The 24204-nt window shown below is 42.2% G+C and overlaps 2 protein-coding genes across 3 annotated transcripts in view; both read right to left on the reverse strand.

Moving 5' to 3' along the window:
* RPF2 (ribosome production factor 2 homolog) overlaps window positions 1–4597 on the reverse strand; it is a 37524-nt gene extending 32927 nt beyond the window's left edge. Inside the window, exons 1-2 of one of the 2 annotated variants that reach the window (XM_061427566.1) lie at window positions 4477–4597; window positions 1127–1259 (exon numbers count right to left, since the gene is read on the reverse strand). In XM_061427566.1, coding sequence (XP_061283550.1) covers window positions 1127–1259; window positions 4477–4499 — 156 coding nt within the window. In that variant the 5' untranslated portion in view covers window positions 4500–4597. Of the gene's footprint in view, window positions 1–1126; window positions 1260–4476 lie in introns of those variants that run through there. The other variant, XM_061427567.1, reaches the window with a different exon arrangement.
* Window positions 4598–8637: 4040 nt separating this feature from the next.
* On the reverse strand, window positions 8638–20343 carry GTF3C6 (general transcription factor IIIC subunit 6). The gene is made up of 6 exons (XM_061427569.1): window positions 20191–20343; window positions 19766–19846; window positions 16134–16197; window positions 15996–16040; window positions 14342–14455; window positions 8638–10416 (listed from the first exon to the last, which is right to left on the reverse strand). The coding sequence occupies exons 1-6, from the start codon at window positions 20320–20322 to the stop codon at window positions 10115–10117; spliced, it is 738 nt and encodes a 245-aa protein (XP_061283553.1). The 5' UTR covers window positions 20323–20343; the 3' UTR covers window positions 8638–10114.
* Between the last annotated feature and the right edge of the window lie 3861 nt (window positions 20344–24204).

A 24204-nucleotide genomic window follows, 5' to 3' on the forward strand; every position in this document is an offset into this window, starting at 1 on the left:
GTAAAACATAATTTATAGCTTTCAAAACAAAACATATTGTGAAAAGCAGAGATAAAAGTGAAGCACTGTAACAGTCATTATGCAAGGTTATCCTAGCTCCTGAATCCTATTCTGATATCTTCTGCATGGCTCCCCTTTGATCACATATAACTTGCAACACAAGCTTAATATTCTTAGACAGGACTTTCCTAATTAAAAATGTCTATGCCTTTTCAATATTCCATCCAATTTAAATGATTCCCTTCACTTCCTTAAATTCTAGCTTCATTTAGCCTGCTCTCCTTTAACCACCCCCGATTATTTGCAATTCCCCAGATGTATCATGCTCCTTCACACTCCCTTTGTGCATGAGCTTTTGCCTCAGCCTTGGGAGCCCTTCCCTTCCTCTTCCTTTTCCTCTTCTCATTTCAACTCCTTCAAAATGAAGCTTAACCATCATCTCTAGGAAGCCCACCCTGTGTGGCAGCCTTCATGGAATTTTAACTCAGCCTCCCATCCTACTCCATGACAGAGGATGAGAGGGTTGGATGGCGTCACCGACTCGATGGACATGAGTTTGAGTAAGCTCCAGGAGTTGGTGATGGACAAGGAAGCCTGGTGTGCTGCAGTCCATGGGATTGCAAAGAGTCTGACACGACTGAGCGACTGAACTGACTATCTGACTGACTCCCATCCTACTCCGTGCATACCTCCAGCACAGCACAGCATTCACAATGCTGTAACTTTTACTTGTCTGTCTCTCTCACTAAGCTCACTGAAGGGAGAGATTGTGTCTTATATAAGTATTAATCCCCAATATCCAGCACAGTAGTTGGTATTGTTGGAAAAAATAAATGGATGTAATATGCAGTTAGCGCATTTTAGATATGTTCTTGAAATGTGAGGAAATCAAATTCCAGTCATTGAAATCAGGTGAAATTTACTAAGGGTGCTGTAAGGAAAACCAGTAGTCAGTACCTTGGCAAGGTAAACAACCTCCAACTTTAGCTTTTTTCTAAGGTTAGCATTTCTTAAGGCAAGGCAAAGTTTGCTATATATTTCTCAGCAGCCCAATTAGTATGCTAAAAACTTTCTAAAATGATTTCAACGCCATTTAAAAAGTGTGTATATACATAAATATACGTACCACATCTCTAAGCACTTGTGTTACTGTTGAACTTGCATTTCCCCCTTTAATCAACATAGCATTTTTAATATTTTCACTGAGTTTCGGTTCTCTCTTCTCAAGGAATCTCTTGGCTCTTTTTGTTTTGGGTTTTCTGTTGCGAAAAATCACAATTTGTAACAACTTAAGACATTTTCCTCATATTACAAAACCAAGACTTAAATGCAAATTCTTAAATATCAAAAAGATATTACATAACATTTATTAGTTAGGATTCCACAAAATCTCATTTTTGGGGAAATATTAATAAAATATATTCAGTTATTACTATTAAATGCATTAATTACATTTGGTCTTTAAAAAGACTTCCATTTTTATATTCCCAGCATTCTATTACTGTTTTCTAAATCTTTTATTAAAAAAAAACAAGGACTCAAGTGAATACTGTTGCTATTTTTACCCAATTATTTTTTCTTTAATCTTAAAGCAATCAAATCAGTACTCTGCACCCTAACACAATGAACAGCACACCAAATGCCAGTCAACTTGTGGGCACAGGGAGGCTAATTACTGCTTATCTTTCCTCCAGGTATAAGACCACAATGCCTGCCAGGAAGTATCCAATGTCCCACTCCAATATCATTGCTGATAAAGTCAAATACTACTGCCACCAACTGAAAATAATAACAACTGACACTTCATTATAGTTAGTCTATGAAGGCCTAATCTTTTACAGATGAGTCAGCTGATGTAATCTGTCCAACGCCACACAGCTTGGCATGTAGGCCAATCTTCAAAATGAGCTACATTTAAAAACTCACCTAGACCAATCATCCTGCAAAATATGAAAGGAAAACAGGGGTTTCCCTGGTGGCTCAGAGGTAAAGAATCTGCCTGCAATGCAGGAGACCCAGGTTCGATCCCTGATTCAGGCAGATCCCACATCCTGCAGAGACACTAAGCCTTGGCACCACAACTGTTGAGCCCAGGAACTGCAACTACTGAAGTTCGTGTGCCCTAGAGCCTGGACTCCGCAGCAAGAGAAACCGATACAATGAGGTACCGGAGCACCACAACTAGAGAGCAGCCCTCGCAGCAACAAAGACCTGGCACAGCCAAATATACACACGCACACACACATTTATACTATATATGGGAAACAAATTCATTATTCTGATTGTATTCTGTCACATCGAGTAGAAGGCTTTTATACAGTACGTTGTTCACCTCCACTTACACTACAGTGAGAATCTTGATTTTCCATTTGCCACCTACAGAAATAATTTCTCTTCTCTTAAATAACTATGATCCTCCCTTCCGGTTCCATGTACACTTTGGGAAGGAAAAGAAAAACAGAATACACACACACATACTTTACCATACAGACTTTTAAAAACTCTCCTCTAGATAAAATATCAAGCACATATAAAGCTTCTAACCATTTACTGGTTGATAAAGATACACATTATTTTTTAAGTCAAACCAAGAGAGATTCAGTGCGTCCATAACCCAATTAAGTGCTGTATGTTGCGTACTCCATGTGGTTTATTACTTCTGATTAACTAGCAACTTCATGGCAAATAGATGGGGAAATAGTGGAAACAGTGGCTGACTTTATTTTTGAGGGCTCCAAAATCACTGCAGATGGTGATTGCAGCCATGAAATTAAAGGGCGCTTACTCCCTGGAAGGAAAGTTATGACCAACCTAGACAGCATATTAAAAAGCAGAGACATTACTTTGCCAACAAAGGTCCATCTAGTCAAGGCTATGGTTTTTCCAGTAGTCATGTACGGATGTGAGAGTTGGACCATAAAAAAAGCTGAGCACCAAAGAACTGATGTTTTTGAACTGTGGTGTTGGAGAAGACTCTTGAGAGTCCCTTGGACTGTGAGGAGATCCAACCAGTCCATCCTAAAGGAGATCAGTCCTGAGTGTTCACTGGAAGGACTGATGTTGAAGCTGAAACTCCAATACTTTGGCCACTTGATGGGAAGAACTGACTCATTTGAAAAGACCCCGATGTTGGGAAAGATTGAAGGCAGGAGAAGAGGACCACAGAGGATGAGATGGTTGGATGGGACCACCGACTCAATGGACATGAGTTTGGGTAAACTCCGGGAATTGGTGATAGACAGGGAGGCCTGGTGTGCTGTGGTTCGTAAAGGGGGTCGTAAAGAGTCGGACGCGAAGAGTCAGACACGACTCAGCAGCAGCAGCAAAGAGGAGGACACGACTGAGCGACTGAACTGTATGAACCAGCAACTAATGCAAACACCTTGTACGTTTTATTAGCTGTTTGTCCCCCAATGAGACAATAAACTAGTCTTACTCACCTTCGCAGCCCCCAGACCTGCAGCTGCTGCTGCTGCTGCTAAGTCGCTTCAGTCGTGTCCGACTCTGTGCGACCCCAGAGACGGCAGCCCACTAAGGCTCCCCCGTCCCTGGGATTCTCCAGGCAAGAACACTGGAGTGGGTTGCCATTTCCTTCTCCAATGCATGAAAGTGAAAAGTGAAAGTGAAGTCGCTCAGTCGTGTTCGACTCTTAGCGACCCCATGGACTGCAGCCTACCAGGCTCCTCCATCCATGGGATTTTCCAGGCAAGAGTACTGGAGTGGGGTGCCATTGCGTTCTCCGCAGACCTGCAGAGTGTATACCAAATGTGCAAACACCCCTGAATTAATGACCAAACGAATAATTTGTCCTTTTGATTATACGTTAACCCAGGTAAACCGCAAAAAAAAAACAAAAAAACAAAAAAACGCACAGCAAATCACATAACTATTTAGGAGGTCGAGAAACACTTTCTGGACGAATTTAAAGCAGCGATTACCCAAGGATAACTCAAGAAACATGTACAAGTCGGGGAAAAAGAGGAAAAGAGCATCTCTCTGCGCTGCAACAAAGCCTTTACCTACATTCTCGCAAATAATCCTCACAGTTCAATGAAGAATAACTATTACAAACGCTACTTTACACAGCAAACTGAAATTCAGGGAGGCTAAATGACCCAACCACAAAGCTCTAAGTGGTCTGTCACCTAAATCTGTCAGATTCGAGGGCTGTGCTCAGAGGGCCTCACTAACACCTTTCTCATACATTTGCGGAAACGAAGACATTCCCAATTGTCTAGGATAAAAGCTGCCAAAGCCTTGGTGCCACCTCCACCTCGGGGCTCCCACACGCGGACTTTCCCGCTCTCCGTCTCTCCTCAGGCGGCACGAACAGAGACCCAAACCAGCTGCTCCATCCACCCGGACTGGCAACGGGTGTGAGAAAGGAGCATGGGCGGCAGAAGCGCTGACACTCCGTCCAGCTACAGGAGCCCTTTTGCGCCAACGTTACCCGGGGAAAGAACCCAGCGCACTTACACAACTCTATCCAAAGCGTCCATCTCTACCTCAGGGGACCCGGTGAACGCACGTGTACCGCCGGCTTACGCGATAGGGCTGTGTGTTGGCGGAAGCCGAACCGAGCTTCCGGAAACGGAAGTTGCGCGTGACGCCACTTCCTGGGGCCGAAGTGGACTCCTGGAGATGCTATCGGCTGTGGAGGAGGGACTATGTTCCCTTGGTGACAGGTTTTTGCCTGGGTTCTTTTCAGAAAGTTAACGGTCGCTTCTAGGAGCTTGATGTACACACCTATGTATGATACTGGTCAGGGTTCTTGGCCTTCCCTCAATCAATAGAAATTGGAGAGGCCAGCGAAGAAATTAAAGCAAAGTTTTTGGGGGGCTACTGCGCCTGCAGGAGCGACTAAAACCAAGTGACAGGTTCCCTTGCTTGCTGAGAAGGGGGCGGGGCAGGTGAGCTGGTTCCTTATATGGCGTGAGGACACGGTCTGTACAGGGGTGGTCTGGAGGGGTGGCTCACCTCTTAGGTGGTGTTGAGTGCACTAGCATAGTTTTGCTTCCAGCGCTAAGATAAGTGGCAGTTGGGTTGGGTGTGTGTGTGTGTGTTTAATCTTGTCCATAAGTTGCTCCAACTGCCCATGCACATAGTTTTTTTAGTCTCTTATGGTTTCTTTGTATTTTATTACTGGAGGAGAAGAGACTTTTGTCCAGGTGCAAGCATTGCAGCACTGCAGGAAAAGGTCCCAGGCCTGAGCCTGTTTCATGTGTGTATCTGGAACCAGATATCCAAGGAACAGGTGTTATTCATCTGGGAATCCCCCAGGATGCTAGAAAGGTTGATGGAATGGTAGGTACTCACATAGTCACTAAAATGATCAATGTGCAATATGCACCCTTGACAAAACAGTGAGATCAGTGAGGTAGAGTTTATAACTGCCATGGTGCCCGGCACATAAAACGTGAGGAGGAAATAACACTAAGATCCTTACTTTCCCCCAGTGTTTCAATTGTATATTTCAGGTACCATGTTAGTCCTGTAAAGTGTACAATTTCTGTGGTTTTTAGTGTATCTGCAAAGATGTACATCCACCACCACTAATTCCAAAACATTTTTATCACCCTTCTCATAACCCAGTAGCACTCCCCACTTTTCACTCTTGCCAATGCCTGGTAACCTCTAATCTATGTCTCCATAGATCTGCCTATGGAGAAAACACCACATAAATGGATTCATACAATATGTGGCCTTTTTTGTCTGGCTTATTTCACTTACTGTGTTCCCATGTGCTCATGTTTATGGTTCACATGTGTTGTAACATGTATCAGTACTTCATTCTCCGTACATTAATTTATTTAGAACTGAGTAATGGTCCATTCTGTGGATATACCATGTTTGCTTATCCACTCAAAAATTTATGTACATTTGTTTCCACTTTTATAAAGATTATACCATGTTCAAGTTATTGTGTAGACTTTTGTTTTTAATTCTCTAGAAGTAGAATTGCACATGACCACCCTGTTTGACGTTTGGAGGAACTGTTAAACTTTTCTGCCTGCACCGTTTTACATTTCTATTAACCATGTAAGAGGGCCTGGAATTGGTTTTTCTATTGCTGCTGTAACAAATTACCACAAATTTACTATCATAACACAAATGTATTATGTTAGACTTCTAGAGATGGTTGCTCCTTGGAAGAAAAACTGTGACAAACCTAGACAGCATATTAAAAAGCAGAGAAATTACTTTGCCAACAAAGGTCCATCTAGTCAAAAGCTATGGTTTTTCCAGTAGTCATGTATGAATGTGAGAAGTGGACTATAAAGAAAGCTGAGCACCCAAAAATGATGCTTTTGAACTGTGGTGTTGGAGAAGACTCTTGAGAGTCCCTTGAACAGCAAGATCAAACCAGTCAATCCTAAAGGACATCAGTCCTGAATATTCATTGGAAGGACTGATGCTGAAGCTGATGCACTCAGTGCTTTGGCCACCTGATGCAAAGAACTGAATCACTGGAAAAGACCCTGATGCTGGGAAAGATTGAAGGTGGGAAGAGAAGGGGACAACAGAAGATGGGGTGGTTGGATGGCATCACCAACTTGATGCACTTTGAGTTTGAGCAAGTTCCGGGAATGGTGATGGACAGGGAAGCCTGGCATGCTGCAGTCCATGGGGTGGCAAAGAGTCAGACACTGCTGAGTGACTGAACTGAGACCTCTGGAAACCAGAAGCCTAATTTTACAGGTCTAAAATTGTCAGTGGGGCTCCATTTCCCCTAAAAACTGGAGGGAGAATCTTTACGTCTTCAGGTTATATAAGCTGTTGCATTTCTTGGTATTCCTGTATCTTAAAAAGGCATTACCTGAACTTCTGTTTCTACTGGCATAACTTATTTTTCTCTGTTACTTGTTTGACTCCCTCTTATAAAACTCTTGCAATTACATGTGACCCAAATAGATAATCCACAATTATATCCCCCATCTCAAAATCCTTAACCTAATCATATAGCAAATTCCCTTTGGCCAAGTACAGTAACATATTCACAGATCCCTGTGTGTAGAGTGTGGACATGTTTTGAGGAGAGCATTATTCTATTAACCACAGGTTCCAACTTCTCCACTTATGTCCAAAATTTGCTATTGTTCATCTTTTTTCATCAAGCCATCCTACCTAGTGGGTATAAAGTGGTAGCTCATTGTGGTTTTCATTTGTATTACCCTGATGACAAGTGATTTTGATTATCTTTTCATAGGTTGATTAACCATATCTTCTTCCAGAATAATGCTCAGATCCTTTGTCTTTTTATTGAGTTGCAGTAGTTTCTCATATATTCTAATACAAGTCCCTTATCTGATGGATAATTTGCAAATATTTTCTCCAATTGAATAGAGGTCTTTTTTTCTAGTGTCATTTGAATCGAAAAAGTTCAATTTTGATGAAGTCCAATGTGTCATCTTTTTCTTTTGTTGCTTCTACTTTTCATGTTTTATCTAAAAGGCCATTTCCTAACCCAACATAATAAAAGATTTATACCTGTATTTTCTCCAAAGAGTTTTATAACTTTAGCCCTTACATTTATTTAAGCCATTAATCCATTTTAAAAAAACAATTATATATTAAAAAATTTATTTTTATATGTTTGGCTGCACCAGGTCTTAGCTGACACACTTGGGATCTTTAGTTGCAGCATGTGGGATCCATGGCATGTGGGATCTAGTCCCCTGATCTGGGATCAAACCTGGGCCCCCTGCATTGGGAGCAGGGAGTCTCAACAACTGGATGACTAGGGAAGTCCCTGTTGGTCCATTTTGAGTAAGTCTTTGTATATAATATGAGACTGGGGAGGGGCCCCACTTCATTCTTTTGCATGTGGATATCCAGTTGTCCCAGCACCGTTTATTGAAAAGATTCTCTTTGCTTCATTGTATTGCCTTTGTTCCTTGATCTAAGATCAGTTGACTATGTCTACTTCTGGCCTCTCTATTCTGTTCCATTGACCTATCTGTCTATTCTTTCAGCAATTCCCACTGTCTCTATTACTAGTTTTTACAGTAAGTATATTCTTTAACATCGTATTGGCTATTCTGAGGGTTGGCCTCTCCATATAAACTTTAGAGTCAGTTTGACAATATCCATAGAAAACTTGCTGTAGTTTTGTCGGGACTGCATTGAATCTATAGATCAAGCTTGGAAGAACTAGTATCTAGAAAATAGGGCCACTTTTATACACACAAGGAAAGCTGTGCACACTGCTGCTGCTGCTGCTGCTAAGTCACTTCAGTTGTGTCCAACTCTGTGCAACCCCAGAGACAGCAGCCCACCAGGCTCCGCCATCTCTGGGATTCTCCAGGCAGGAACACTGGAGTGGGTTGCCATTTCCTTCTCCAATGCATGAAAGTGAAAGTGAAGCCACTCAGTCATGTCCGACTCTTAGCGACCCCATGGACTGCAGCCTACGAAGCTCCTCCCATGGGATTTTCCAGGCAAGAGTACTGGAGTGGGTTGCCATTGCCTTCTCCTGCCTGAATAAATTCTGGGATTCTGTTACAAAGAGAAAAAGGAAGACCAGATATTGGGTCAAGTAATTAGCAGTCTCTCCACATACATATGGTAGAAAAAAATGTTTCTGATTAAAGGAAAGCTGAGACTAAAGTCATATAAAAATTGGGAGGATATACATGCTTATGGTTTGGAAATGCTTTTAATCGGGGTACGTTGTTTTCCAATTAAATAGGAAAAAGTTACAAAACTTATGGAAGGAAAAATTTTCTCATCCTAGAACATTAATTTTCTAATCTGTCAAAACAAAGTTATACCTCCAACAGTTGAGAGGTGTAATTTTTTAAAATTTTTAATTGGAGGATACTTGCTTTACAACAGTGTGCTGGTTTCTGCCACACAACGTGAACCAGCCATTGGCATACACGATCCCCTCCATCTTGAGCCTCCCTCCCACTCTCCCATCCCACATCTCTAGGGCATCACAGAGCACTATGAGATATAATTAATGTGAGGTGTGTTTATACCAGCATAAACCATATAAAATGGCTGGGTTTTATAGTCAGAAACAAATATTGGCAATTTCATATAGATCAACCTGTATCAAAGTTTGGGAATAACTTACTTTAAAAAATATTAGTTAAAGCAGATGTAGCTTATCACCATAATACTTAATTTTTAATTGGAGGATAATGGCTTTACAATGTTGTATCACTGTAGTAAAATGACTGTTACAGCTGAATTCCAATCATCTTTCTTCAGTGAAAGGAGTGAAATTACAGCTGGAATATCAGGAATTGTACCTTCGCCCTTAAGCACTTCTGAATTCTTCTGTTCTCAGAATTGTAATATCAATGTTGGTAGACTGGAAGATGTCCCCCCACCCAAGTATTTTCATGCCATAATTTTCAGTTATGCCTGTTTAAATTACATGGCAAAATGGACTTTGCAGATGGAATTAAAGTTACAGACCTTAAAATAGGGAAGTCAGCCAGATGTGCCCAATGTAATCAAATAAAGACAGAAGGGTCTAACATCCATAGGATGACAGAAGTAGCAGGAGAGAGTCAAGGACTGAGAGGAACTTGACCATGGTTGGCTTTGAAGAGAAGGAGCTATGAGTCAAGGAATGCAGGCAGCCTCTGGAATATGGGAATGGCTCTTGGCCAACAGCAAGGAAATGAATGGGACCATGATCCTTCAATTGCAAAGAACTGAATTCTGTAAACAACTGAATGAGCAATGAAATGGAGTCCCCCATCCCACCTCCAGAAGAGAAGTTCTACAAATACCTTGATTTTAGCCCAGGTGAGACCCATCTCAAACAGCTGACCTACAAAACTGTGAAAGACAATACACTTCTGTAGCTTAATACACATAAGCCATTAAATGTGGTAATTTGCAATGGCTGCAACAGAAACTTAACTTACCTTAGTAAAACCTCCATTTTAAAGGACTCATCACAGAATGGTCCCTATAGTCCTTGAAACCATATTTTTTAAAACTCATATTCAGTCCTTAATGATTCTAGTATATTAAACTACATTATAACTGGAAATGCATATATAGCTAACAAAAGTAAAAACTGTGAACTACAAAGTCAATTATTTTATATAAAAATTCTATAAAAAGTTCATGACTAGTTATTATGAGAAACATTTCATCTAGGAGTGATTTCTATGGCAGTTTCTTGAGTATCCATAAAAACAGACCCTTCTGTCTCAAAAGAAGGGATATCAATAAGAGGACCAGAATCCTCTATTTCCAAGTTCGGTGGTTTCTCCTGTTCAAAACTCAGGTTTGAATTGTCTTTCATTTGAGTCTCATGCTCTTCCAACTCCAAAGATTTATCTGGGTCTGGAGCTACAGCTTCATCCTCTTCATGTTGATGCAGAAAATTACAAATCATGTTGGGTCTATAGGAGAAATCATTCTCCTTAATTTGCAGCCATTCCACACCACCTAATAGGGGAGGGTGTAGGTGGGGTGAGAAACCAAGAAATATGAAAAAGGAATTTTAGTTACTTACAAATATTTTTAATTTAAATGTTCTTATGAATATTTGTCAAAATAAAACTCCAACTTAAAGAAAGGAACATGGTGCCTGAACCAACTGATAACAAATGTGTAATTTTCATCTTACATGAAGACCTTGGAAAGCCTGTAAGGTATGCATTATCAAAATCACTACTATTCTAAGCCCTTTCTCCAGAGTCCAGTTCCCAGCTCATTCTGAGAGATAACTGATCTTCCACTGCCATCTCTTGTCTAGAAGAAAATTGTCACTTCCCTACAATTTTCTTCTTATTCAGTCAGCTTTCAAATACGGTGGATGATACCACTCTATCATCTTCCAAGTCAACATTTATGTGTCATTTTAAATTCAAGAATCCAACTGTGAAATAAGACACCTCTCCAAAAAAAATCCTTGAAAAAAATTTTTGTTCCTTTTCATCAGATCAGATCAGATCAGTCGCTCAGTCGTGTCCGACTCTTTGCGACCCCATGAATCGCAGCACTCCAGGCCTCCCTGTCCATCACCAATCCCTCAATGAACGCCCATAATCAAGAATTGCTTCAATAATGCTAGCCATTTTTTTCTCTTATCCTTTTGACCCTTTCAGAAAGCCAAGTATTTTCATAGATATTTAATTCCTATAACCCCAAGGTGTTTACTGTCATTGTCAAAGATCCATTAGGTATCTGTAAGATGCTTACTCCTTGGAAGGAAAGTTATGACCAACCTAGGTAGCATATTAAAAAGCAGAGACATTACTTTGCCAACAAAGGTCCATCTAGTCAAGGCTATGGTTTTTCCAGTGGTCATGTATGGACGTGAGAGTTGGACAGTGAAGAAAGCTGAGTGCTGAAGAACTGATGCTTTTGAACTGTGGTGTTGGAGAAGACTCTTGAGAGTCCCTTGGACTGCAAGGAGATCCAACCAGTCTATTCTGAAGGAGATCAGCCCTGGGATTCCATTGGAAGGAATGATGCTAAAGCTGAAACTCCAGTACTTTGGCCACCTCATGTGAAGAGATGACTCATTGGAAAACACTCTGATGCTGGGAGGGATTGGGGGCAGGAGGAGAAGGGGACGACAGAGGATGAGATGGCTGGATGGCATCACTGACTCGATGGACGTGAGTCTCAGTGAACTCTGGGAGTTGGTGATGGACAGGGAAGCCTGGCATACTGCGATTCATGGGGTCGAAAAGAGTTGGACACGACTGAGCGACTGAACTGAACGGAACTGAAGATATCCCAACCTATCTTGTCACCCTGTTTGAGCATCCATCTGTCCTGTACCCCACCATAAACTAACTCTTCTGCAGCTGTTTGCTGAAACATCCTTACTGTTGATCCCCTATTTTTTCTCTATAAAGTCTCCCTCTTTCAAAACTCGATTAGTCCTTTCCCTCCAGCTCAGCTTCAACTATTGACTTCTATTTTTAAAAAAACCTGTATTTTTTGCTTGCAATAACATTATTCTAAACATATAGAATAACATTATTCTAGGGTGGGAAGATTTGGGAGAATGGCATTGAAACATGTAAAATATCATGTATGAAACGAGATGCCAGTCCAGGTTCAATGCACAATACTGGATGCTTGGGGCTAGTGCACTGGGACGACCCAGAGGGATGGTATGGGGAGGGAGGAGGGAGGAGGGTTCAGGACGGGGAGCACATGTATACCTGTGATGGATTCATTTTGATATTTGGCAAAACTAATACATTTATGTAAAGTTTAAAAATAAAAAAAAAAAAGAATAACATTATTCTTAAAAAAAAAATTTTTTTAGTCACCGAGTTCAAAACCTTAAAGCCACCCTAAAGCCTACTCTGTTATTTAGCATAATACTTGGCACATAACAGATACTTAAAATAAGTTGAGTGAAATGGGTGTCGAATCGTAGACATCCATGTCTGTCTAAATGTGATTTACTTTAGAGTACAAGCTCCTAGAAAATAAGGACCACACCGTGTTCTGCTGACATCCAAGATGGTCCCCAATGATCCTCACCTACCTGACACGCATGCCCCTGTGTCGTCCCCTCCCACACAGAATAGGATATAAAAGAAATGACAGAATGTGACTTCTAAGGCTAGTTCATAAAAGACATTGTGGCTTCTACTTTGTTCTTAAAAATCACTTGGTCTGGGAAAGCCAGCTGCTGTGTCAAAAGGGCACTCAAAATAGTAGTGTGAGGAGGGCAAGGCAGTGACGCCTCCAGCACAAATGCACCAGCCATGTGAGTGAGCCATCCTACAGCTAGATTTTGCCAGCCCTACTCAAGTCTCCAGATGACTATAGCCCAGTCAACAAAATGACTGCAACCTCATGAGAGACCCAAGCCAGACTACCTAGCTAATAAGCTGTTTCCCAATTCCTGATTCATAGAAACCATGGGAGACAGTGCTTCTGTTGCCGTTGTTTTAAGCCATTAAGTTTAGGGGCCACTTTTTATGCAGCAATAGATAACCAGTACAGCCTTGAATAGTTGGTTGCTAATTTATTTGATTAAAATACACCCAAATTTTGCACTTCCCTGGTGGCACAGTGGATAAGAATCTGCCTGCCAATGCAGGGGACACAGGTTCTATCCCTGGTTTGGGAAGATTCCATATGCTGTGGGAGCAACTAAGCCCATAAGCCACAACTACTGAGTCTGCTGCAACTCCTAAAGCCCATGTGCCTAGAGCCTGTGCTCCACAAGAGAAGCCACAGTGATGAAAAGCCTGTGTATTGCAAAAAAGAGTAGCCCTGCTTGCTGCAACTACAGAAAACCCATACAAAGCTAATGAATAAATAAAAAGATGCATCCAGATTCTCCCAAAGATCTATTAGATTATTAAGACTAGAGCAAATTCTGTAACTTCCTTTAAGAAGAATATTTAAATGATAGTTAAGCAATTTGATATGTATCTGCCTTTCAAGTTCATTCTAGAACTTCAAGTGCCTCCTTCCTATTATTTTCAAAGTGTCTAAAAGAAAGGATAGTTGTGGAATATGTAAGAACAAAGATTTGTTATATAGTTACGTGTAGCTGGTATAAATTTCTAGATGATGAATGTACCTTCAAATATTTATTCTTTAAAATAAAATAAATCAAGCCATGAATATTCATCATTAGTGTCTTATTTACTAGTGTTTCAAATATGTCTTTGAGCAATAAGCCTTGTTTTTGGTGGACAAACACATTTATTTTGACCGTGTCCCACATTCCCTAGGGCAACAGAAAGAGGTTGGTGTGGTGAGTAATGGGGCTTTTAAGCCATCAAGTGGTTATCTGTCCATCTCCACAAACATGTGCCCGCTACGGGTGCAAGAAACACCCATAAAGTCTCTAGTGTTGGATGACTAGCAACTGGAGAAGGCTAACTGGGTGTTTATTAAGAACTAGACTTCAGATTAACAACTGTGGTCTTAGAGTCCCTCCCTCACATACAAAGCCAGCTTCCTCCAGGCGTGAGCATCTTGGGGAAGGTTACTGCATCTCCCCAAAGCTCAGGAGATGCTGTGGGGGTCAAGAACTGCTACCATCATATCTTCTGCACTTACAAAGAAGTTTTAATGGTGGGGAGAGGAGTGGCTGCTGAATTCCTTGGGGTTGAAATCATGTCACATTGCTTGACAAACTCCTCACAATCGTTTCCAGCGCAAACCAGATAAAAATTTGTCATATGTCTCCAGTGCCCCCAGCTATATGAGAATTCAACTAAATTTTAAAATCTATCTTTGGTACTTTTTATGGAGCGCTCTCAATTTTCACATACTTAACCTATGACACATAGTCATTATTCTGAAGTACAAAGAACATCCTGGCAACAATGTGTCATAAAGCCAATACTGAATCATCTATTTTCAGAGAAATAAGTGAACTAACCTATGTTTTCTTCTCCTTCCTTTTTTTCTGTCAGAAGAGTCCTTGTCATGCTGAGCTTCTTCATTGTGTGGCATTTATATTTTAGCACAGTTTTATTACTGCCTTCTGCATCCACTAAAATACAAAATGAACACTATTATACTGCTTGATGCCTTCAAATAATCATGTTAAGTAAGCCTCGATGGTTCCAGTTTAGAGAGCTAAACTACTTCCTATCAAGATAATGCAGTTCAGTTCAAGATTTAACTCATTCCTCCTGCTCCAGCCACAGAGAAGTAACAGATTAAACACGTAAGAACTGAAGATACAAGTGAACTCAAAGACAACACTAATTTGTCTTTGGGTTTCTGTCCCAAAGTTAGAGTAACGCTACAGGTCTATTAGGTGCCAGCCCTGAAGTGGGAAAGCGGGGCCAGGAATTTGGGTTCATTGGGTAATGAGATCTAAAATTCTGTCGCTCAAAATGAAGCACCAAAGTCAGACACTACTTGAAGCCAGACTGGAGTGAGAACATACCCAATCAGGAGAGAAAGCTGAGAAAAAAAATTACTGTCCACCTGCTGCTTGGGGTCACAGCTTTATAAAAACTGTGGGTGTAGGTGGGAATGACGGATGAGACTCTATGCTAAGGATGTGAAGCACACTGAAATCCTGCAGAGCCTGCCACTGTGTGACTGACTGATACTACACTTCAGAAAGCAACACAGTGGTATCTATTAAGTTGACCCATGTGAAACTGGCACTATTCAGCCCAAATGTTAATTTCATATGGTTGAATCTAGTACACACACTCATCAATCTAACAGTTCCATTTCCAAGTGTATACCCAAGAGACATTTTTACATATATGCACAAGACATTTTTGTGGTGAGTAAATAAGCATAATTAAGAAAACAGGCTCTGGAGCAGACCATCTTAGTTCCAGTACTGGTTCTGCTTCTATCCTGGCTCTGCTTCTAGGTCTATGACCCTGAGAATGTCTTTCTCTCTCTGTGCTTCAGTTTCTTCAAATATAAAATGAAGATAACAATGCCCTCTACCTCATAGACTTGTGGTGAGGATTCAGTACATTTATACATGGAACACTTAGAACAGTGCCTGACATACAGAAAGCACTCAATAAATTTTAGTAGTTATTAATAAAAATGGAAGCAACCAACATGTCCATTAATTGGAGAAAAAACTGCGGTACATTCACAAATAGCAACAGGGAAAACATTTATATATATATATAAGCATGTAAAAAACTTCAAAACATATCTCTAATTGAAAAAAGATATAGAATGATACATTTATCATATGCTACAATTTATATATTAAGTGTGAAAGTATCCAGAAAGTGCTATTTATTGTCTGCTGATACATACATATGTAATATAAAATCAAGTGTAAGAAAGAAACACCAAATTCAAGAGAGTGATCACCTCTGAAGACAAGTGATTACCTCTGAAGACAGAAGGGAGTAATTTTGGAGAGGGATACACAAGGGGCTTCAAATGCATCTGGAATGTTTTTACCTACCTAGCCAAAAGGGAGAATTTGACACAGGTAGACAGTGGGTACATGAGATGTTTAACTTTAATATCCATCATATACAAGTATGTTTGAAATATTTCATAACAAAAAGAGTTGAGTCAGCATAGCAATCACTTACCATATTCAACATTTTCTTCAAATATAACACAGGTCCCAACAGTGTCTGCAGAAAAACATTAAGGCAACTTGTTGAAATAGCTACTTTCTCCAAAAGGCATATAAAAAAGGGAATTTCATCTCTCTGACATCCTCCTACCTTCATACTCTCCAGCAAAGACATAGCTGTCCACCTGCAGAATGGGTCTTTCAGTATCAATTCCCTACAACAGAGTATCAGATCAAATCAGTCGCTCAGTCGTGTCCGACTCTTTGCGACCCCATGAATCGCAGCACGCCAGGCCTCCCTGTCCATCACCAACTCCCAGAATAGGACTACTAAAAAAATCATTAGTAAAAACAGCCTTGGGAGTGGGGGAAATGGGTGAAGAGGGGCTCAAATGATACCGACTTCCAGTCATAAATAAGTCCTGGGATGTTTAAGAACATCACGGTGACTACAGATAATACTGTACTTTATATCTGAAAGTTGCTAAGACAGTAAATCTTCAAAGTCATTGCCAGAAGAAAAAAAAAATTTGTAATTATATGTGTAGTGATGGGGGTTAATCAGACATTGCGGTGATTAATTCACAATACAGACAAATACTGAAAATGTTGTACAGCTAAAACTAATAGAATTTTTTTTAAAAATTGTTGTTGTTCAATCCTTCAGTCATGTCTGACTCTTTGTGACCCCATGGAGTGCAGCACGCCAGGCTTCCCTGTCTTTCAGCATCTCCCTGAGTTTATTCAAACTCATGTCCATTGAGTCGGTGATGCCATCCAACTATCTCGTCCTCTGTAATCTCCTTCTCCTCCTGCCTTCAATCTTTTCCAGCATCAGAAAAAGTCAGCTCTTCACATCAAGTGGACAAAGTATTGGAGCTTCAGCATCAGTCCTTCCAGTGAATATTCAGGGTTGATTTCCTTTAGGATCAACTGGTTTGATCTCATTGCTGTCCAAGAGACTTTGAAGAGTCTTCTCCAGCACCACAGTTTGAAGGCTCAATTCTTCAGCACTCAGCCTTTTTTACTGTCCATCTCTCACATCTGTACATGACTACTGGAAAAACCGTAGCTTTGACTAGATGGACCTTGGAAGGCAAAGTAATGTCTCTGCTTTTTAATATGCTGCCTAGGTTGGTCATAGCTTTTCTTCCAAGGAGCAAGCGTCTTTTAATTTTGCGGCTGCAGTCACCAGCTGCAGTGATTTTGGAGCCCAAGGAAATAAAGTCTGTCACTGTTTTCACTGTTTTCCCATCTATTTGCCATGAAGTGATGGGACCAGATGCCATGATCTTAGTTTTTTGAATGTTGAGTTTTAAGCCTGCCTTTTCACTCTCCTCTTTTACTTTCATCAAGAAGCTTTTTAGTTCTTCTTCGCTTTCTGCCATAAGGGTGGTGTCATCTGTGTATCTGAGGGTATTGATATTTCTCCCAGCAATCTTGATTCCAGCTTCTGCTCTATCCAGCCCAGCATTTCACATGATATACTTTGCATATAAGTTAAATAAGCAGGGTGACAATATACAACCTTGACGTACTCCTTTCCCAATTTGGTTGCAAACTGTTGCTTCTTGACCTGCATACAGGTTTCTAAGGACGCAGGTAAGGTGGTCTGGTATTCCCATCTCTTGAAGAATTTTCCATAGCTTGTTGTGATCCACACAATCAAAGGCTTTAGCGTAGTCAATGAAGCAGAAGTAGATGCTTTTCTGGAATTCTCTCACTTTTCCTATGATCCAACGGATGTTGGCAATTTGATCTTTGGTTCCTCTTCCTTTTCTAAATCCAGCTTGTACATCTGGAAGTTTGCGGTTCACATACTGTTGAAGCCTAGCTTGAAGGATTTTGAGCATTACTTTGCTAGCATATGAAATGAGTAAAACTGTGTGGTAATTTGCACATTCTTTGGCACTGTATTTCTTTGGGATTGGAATGAAAGCTGACCTTTTCCAGGTCAGTTTCATAAAAAATATTTTTTATAAAAATTATTATTATAAAAACATAATTATTTATGTTTGGCTGTGCTGGGTCTTCGGTGCTGTGTGGGCTTTTCTCTATTGCAGTGAGCTGGGGCTACTCTCTAATCACAGTGCTCCGGCCTCTCACTGCAGTGGCTTCTCTTGTTGCACAGCATGGGCTCTATGGCACTCGGGCTTCAGGAGCTGTGGCTGGAGGGCTCTAAGCACTGGGCTCAGTAGTTGTGGCGCAGGGGGCTTAGTTGCTCTGGGGCATGTGGGATCTTCCTGGATCAAGGATCAAACTCTGGTCTCCTACATTGGCAGGTGGATTCTTCACTACTGAGCCACCAGGGAAATCTAGTATAATATTATATGTCAATTATTCCTCAATTTAAAAAAGAAAAGGATTTCCCTGGTGGTCCAGTGGTTAAAACTCACTGCAGGGGGCACAGGTTAGATCCCTGGTCTGGAAACGAAGATCCCACCTGCCTGGAGTGGGCACAGTAGTTGCAGCCCAGAGGCTCTTTAATTGTGTCCTGTGGGCTTCAGTGGTCGTGGCACTGAGACTTAGCTGCCCCAGGGCATGTGGGATCTTAGTTCCCCTCACCAAGAATTGTACCCCTGACCCCTGCATCGCAAGGCAGATTCTTAACCAGGGAGGTCCAAAAACAGTGTATTTTTTTTTTCAAAATTTAATCTTCTATTTCAAAATGCACCCCCCGCCCCAATCTTTACTCTCTCCAGCCACACACGCAGACATCAGGCATAGTTGTTGATGCTGTCAACTACAAACTGGCACTTGCCAAGAGCACTGCCAATGACTGAACAACAAGGGCATCTGCCACCTGCCCCTGTGGAAACGGAACCCTGTGCTGCTGCAGCTGCTGGCCTTCAGCACCCCCTGAGAGTTCAGGGTGGAGTGAGCCACTGTGTGCTCCAGAGAATCTGGGGGGACAGATCTTTAGATAGATCTTTTCAGGAACTGATTTTATGATCTTAACCCTTGCATCTCCTCATACCTAGAAAAGCACTAAATCCCTTCATGGGGACATCAAATCCTTGTGACTAGTAGAAAACCTTTTGTAATATGAGTGCTTAATGGTACTGAACTCCCCCTTCACCAAAATCTTATATATGGACCCTTCCCCACTGTCTCTTTGGAGCAGTCTCTCAGAACTATCAGAGGTGCTGCCTCCCTGGCTGCAGTTCTCAGTTTGCCCCAAATAAAACTTAACTCTCAAGCTGTGCATCTTTTTTTAGTCGACAATGCTGTAGAAGTTGGGGATTAGTTTTCTCCTGGCTGCTCCCATAGCTCCCTGTACTGTGACTGTCTCCAACAGTTCACTACTTTGTACACCTGGAATTAATCTATTTTAAGGGGATGCTTTTGAACTGTGGTGTTGGAGAAGACTCTGGAGAGTCCCTCAGACAGCAAGAAGATCCAACCAGTCCATCCTAAAGGAACTCAGTCCTGAATATTCATTGGAAAGACTGATGCTGAAGCTGAAACTCCAATACTTTGGCCACCTGATGCGAAGAACTGACTCATTTGAAAAAACCCTGATGCTGGGAAAGACTGAAGGCAGGCGGAGAAAGGGACGACAGAGGATGAGATGGTTGGATGGCATCACCGCAATGGACATGAGTTTGAGTAAGCTTTGGGAGCTGGCGATGGACAGGGAAGCCTGGCGTGCTGCAGTCCATGGGGTCGCAAAAAACACGACTGAGCGACTTAACTGAACTAAAGGGGATGGGTATGTCACCATTCATTCTTGTTTTAGATTTAAGAAAACCTACAACAACCCACCAATTCTACAAGACTCACCAAAATCTTGCATTTATTTTCACATTTTGAGAGCAAGTCTGAATCAAGAATTCCTGATAATTCCACCATAACCAGCTGCTCCTGGTGGAAGAAAGAAGGGTTAACGCGTTAGCCTGTGAGAGTGCAGGAAGAGGCAGGCTAAGGAGAAAAGCCAAACACACACCCGCAGTGAAACGACTCCACTTTTGTGAAAACTAGGTCCTGCTTTCAAGGAGAGGAAGCGCGCTCCGTTAACGAAGGTAACCTCCCTCCTTCCACCTAGAACTTCCGTGTGGCCCGTAAGGCTATGGGCAGCTGCCTGCCGCCCCGCGCGCTCAGGGGCACAATCCCGCCAGGCGCCTCGAGGCCGCGCGCCGACTCCCTGCCCCGCACACAGCCACTTCCACCCCCGCCACCACCGCGCGGGCTTCTGCCGTGGCACTCACTGTTTCCTCCTCCTCCTCCTCTTCCTCCTCTTCGTCCCAGTCCACCCAACTCGGCTCCTTGGCAGCTGCCGCCATGCCGCCGCTCCTCTGCGCCGCCAGCGAACCGTGGGCCCCGCCCGCCGGGGCCGCCATCTTGAGTAAGGGCAGCAGCTCCCGCCCCGCAGCGGCTCCGGCTGCGGCCCGCCGCTCCTGCCAGCACGCGAGATGGCGGCTCTCGGGCCTACGTGGAGCTCCTTGTTCCTCTCCGAGAGCTGGAGCCAGGACCCTGGCTTCGGTCGGGCAGCTTCGGCGACCTAGGGAACCCTCGGAGTCCCGTCGCTGGTGGGACGAGCCCACTGGCGAGCGAGGCAGAGGAGATCAAGAAGGTGCAGGCAAAGAGGCCACCGTGCGCAAGGGAAATGGAGAGGCCTAGAGTATCCCCATCCTACATTGCTTTGAAAGAAATTCTTAATGTTGTGTAAACACTCATCCTCAATTCAAGTTCTCCCCGAGCCAAGCTTAGGGCACACTTCACTGCGCTAGGAAGTGAGCTTGGGTTTCAGGACCCTGCAAAAGCTGCAGGCTTCGCAGGTGGCGCTAGTGGTAAAGATCCCGCCTGCCAATGCAGGAGACGGGCGGTCGATCCCTGGGTTGGAGGCGGGCATGGCAACCCATTCGTGGACTGAGGAGCCTGGCGGCTGCAGTCCATAGGGTCCCATAGAGAGGGACACGATTGAAGCGACTTAGCACGCAAAAAAAAAAAAAAAAAAAAAGATGTAGGAATGGCAGATGGAGATCTGATTGCCCTAAGCGCTGTAAGAGACAGACATTGGGGAGTACTATAACCTCAGCTATGCAGATGACACCACCCTTATGGCAGAAAGTGAAGAGGAACTCAAAAGCCTCTTGATGAAAGTCAAAGAGGAGAGTGAAAAAATTGACTTAAAGCTCAACATTCAGAAAACGAAGATCATGGCATCGGGTCCCAATCACTTCATGGCAAATAGATGGGGAAACAGTGAAAACAGTGTCAGACTTTATTTTTCTGGGCTCCAAAATCACTGCAGATGGTGATTGCAGCAATGAAATTAAAAGACGCTTACTCCTTGGAAGGAAAGTTATGACCAACCTAGAGAGCATATTCAAAAGCAGAGACATTACTTTGCCAACAAAGGTCCGTCTAGTCAAGGCTATGGTTTTTCCAGTAGTCATGTGTGGATGTGAGAGTTGGACTGTGAAGAAAGCTGAGCGCCGAAGAATTGATGCTTTTGAACTGTGGTGTTGGAGAAGACTCTTGAGAGTCTCTTGGACTGCAAGGAGATCCAACCAGTCTATTCTGAAGGAGATCAGCCCTGGGATTTCTTTGGAAGGAATGATGCTGAAGCTGAAACTCCAGTACTTTGGCCACCTCATGTGAAGAGTTGACTCATTGGAAAAGACTCTGATGCTGGGAGGGATTGGGGGCAGGAGGAGAAGGGGATGACAGAGGATGAGATGGCTGGATGGCATCACTGACTCAATGGACGTGAGTCTGAGTGAACTCCGGGAGTTGGTGATGGACAGGGAGGCCTGGTGTGCTGGGCTTCATGGGGTCGCAAAGAGTCCGACACGACTGAGAGACTGAACTGAACTGAAAGACTAAGTAACTGAGAAGCCAATGGTACCCCACTCCAGTACTCTTGCCTGGAAAATCCCATGGGCGGAGGAGCCTGGTGAGCTGCAGTCCATGGGGTCGCTAAGAGTCGGACACAATTGAGCGACTTCACTTCCACTTTTCACTTTCATGCATTGGAGAAGGAAATGGCAACCCATTCCAGTATTCTTGCCTGGAGAATCCCAGGGATGGGGGAGCCTGGTGGGCTGCCGTCTATGGGGTCGCACAGAGTTGGACAGGACTGAAGCGACTTAGTAGTAGTAATTAGTAGAGACTAAGTAAAGTGAAGTTTCAAACAGGATTTTTCTAAAACTAACTTCACGGGTTTCTCTGATTATAAAATAAATGATGGTTGTAGAGAGACAGGATGATCTACCTCCATAGAGCATGAGAGTTAGGGTCTGATACTTGTCTGATTTTGCTGCATTATTAACTGCAAGGCTTTAGGCAAGTTGGTTTTTGTGAGGATTAAAAGAGATAATCCATGTAAAACAGATTTAGACCATTGTCTGGCACATATTAAGCACTTAATATGCATTTAGTCTAGTCATAGTAATAATATTTACAAATTTAGAGTATTATAACTTTAAAAAAACATTTTTGGGGAATTTTCTGGTGGTCCAGTGGTTAGGACTATGCTTTGTCTGCGGTGGCCTTGATGGGGGAAATATGATCCCACAGGCCATGCTGTGTGGCTGAAGAAAATGAAAAACAAAAACATCTTCCTACACAGTTTAGCTTTCCAGCTTCTTTCTACATACACAAACACAATTTTTATTACAAAAATGTGTTCAAACTATACATCTGTTTCAAACTTGCTTTTCTCACTATATTTAGTATCATGGATGTTTTCCACGGTAAATATAGATCTATGTGATGCTATTTATTGATATTGCACAACACTTTAGTAAACAGTTTTGTGCATTTTTACGCATTCCTTCATTAAATGAATGCATTTCATAGCTTTAAAAAAGTGGGAGAAGTACTGGACTTTTTAGAAGTTATAGAACTTAGAAGTTCTAGATCTGAAATATAGTAATTGTGATCTGGCACAAGCTGCTGTGCTTTCTCATCCCCTGTGTTCTTATTTATTAAATGAAGATAAAATTATTCATCCTTACTGTATATTTTTTGTTTGAAGATTAGATTGTGTCTCAAACAGTGTTCTATAAGTTGAGAAATTAAATTGTCAGATATTATTGGGGTTCGGGGAGAATAAAAAGGAGAACAATCCAAGCTGAGGGAGTAGCAGAAGTGAAAGTCTGAGGGTCGAAAATACATTTTATGAGGTCACTGTAATGCCTTAGGATGTCCCTTTCAAATAAATAAGGCTCATACTTCTAGTCAAGGTTATTACTGTTTACTATTTAAGACATAATTGTTAAGTTTATTTATTTGAATGGTTTATGAAATGATACAGACAGAGAAGGAAGCCTTCCATCCCTGTCTGCCAGCTCCCCTTTCCATTACTGTTGATCAGTCATGTCTGACTCTTTGTGACCCCATGGACTGCAGCACGCCATGCTTCCCTGTCCTTCCCTATCTCCCAGAGTTTGCTGAAATTCATGTCTGTTGAGTTGTTGATGCCATCCAACTATTTCATCCTCTGTCACCCTCTTCTCCTGCCCTCAATCTTTCTCAGCATCAAGGTCTTTTACAAGGAATCGGCTTTTCGCATCAGGTGGCCAAAGTATTGGAGCTTCAACTTCAACATCAGTCCTTCCAATGAATATTCACGGTTGATTTCCTTTAGGAGGGCTCCCTGTTGGCTCAAATGATAAAGAATTCACCTCCAATGCAGGAGACTCACATTCAGGAAGACCCGCTGGACAAGAGAAGGGCTACTCACTCCAGTATTCTTGCCTGGAGAATTCCATGGTCAGAGGAGCCGGGTGGGCTACAGTCCATGGGGTCCCAAAGAATCGGAAACAACTGAGTTAATTTCACTTTTCCTTTAGGACTGACTGATTTGATCTTCTTGCAGTCCAAGGGATTCTCAAGTCTTCTCCAGAACCACAGTTCAAAAGCATCAATTTTTTGGCGCTCAGCCTTTTTTATGGTACAACTCACACACCTGTACGTGACTATTGAAAAAACCTTAGGTTTGACTGTGGACCTTTATTGGCAAAATGATATGTCTGCTTTTGAATACGCTGGCTAGATTTGTGATAGCTTCCCTTTCAAGGAGTATGAGTCTTTTATTTTCATGGCTGTAGTCACTGTCTGCAGTGATTTTGGAGCCCAAGAAAAGAAAATACATCACTGTTTCCACTTTTTCCCTTTCTATTTGCCATGAAGTGATGGGACTAGATGCCATGATCTTGGCTTTTTGTTTTTTTAATATTTATTTATTTAGGCTGGGCTATGTCTTAGTTGCTACA

This window comes from Bos javanicus, chromosome 9 (genome assembly GCF_032452875.1).
Source record: "Bos javanicus breed banteng chromosome 9, ARS-OSU_banteng_1.0, whole genome shotgun sequence".
NCBI classification, from domain to species: Eukaryota; Metazoa; Chordata; class Mammalia; order Artiodactyla; family Bovidae; genus Bos; species Bos javanicus.

Bases quoted from the DNA above. Each gene is read 5' to 3' on its own strand.
- GTF3C6 (XM_061427569.1), bottom strand. From the start codon at position 20,322: ATGGCGGCCCCGGCGGGCGGGGCCCACGGTTCGCTGGCGGCGCAGAGG. The intron at 14,456-15,995 runs GTAAGTGATTGC...TTTGTATTTTAG, and splicing joins TGAAGAAAATGTTGAATATG to TGGATGCAGAAGGCAGTAAT. The intron at 10,417-14,341 runs GTTAGTTCACTT...CTCCCCTATTAG, and splicing joins GGAAGGAGAAGAAAACATAG to GTGGTGTGGAATGGCTGCAA.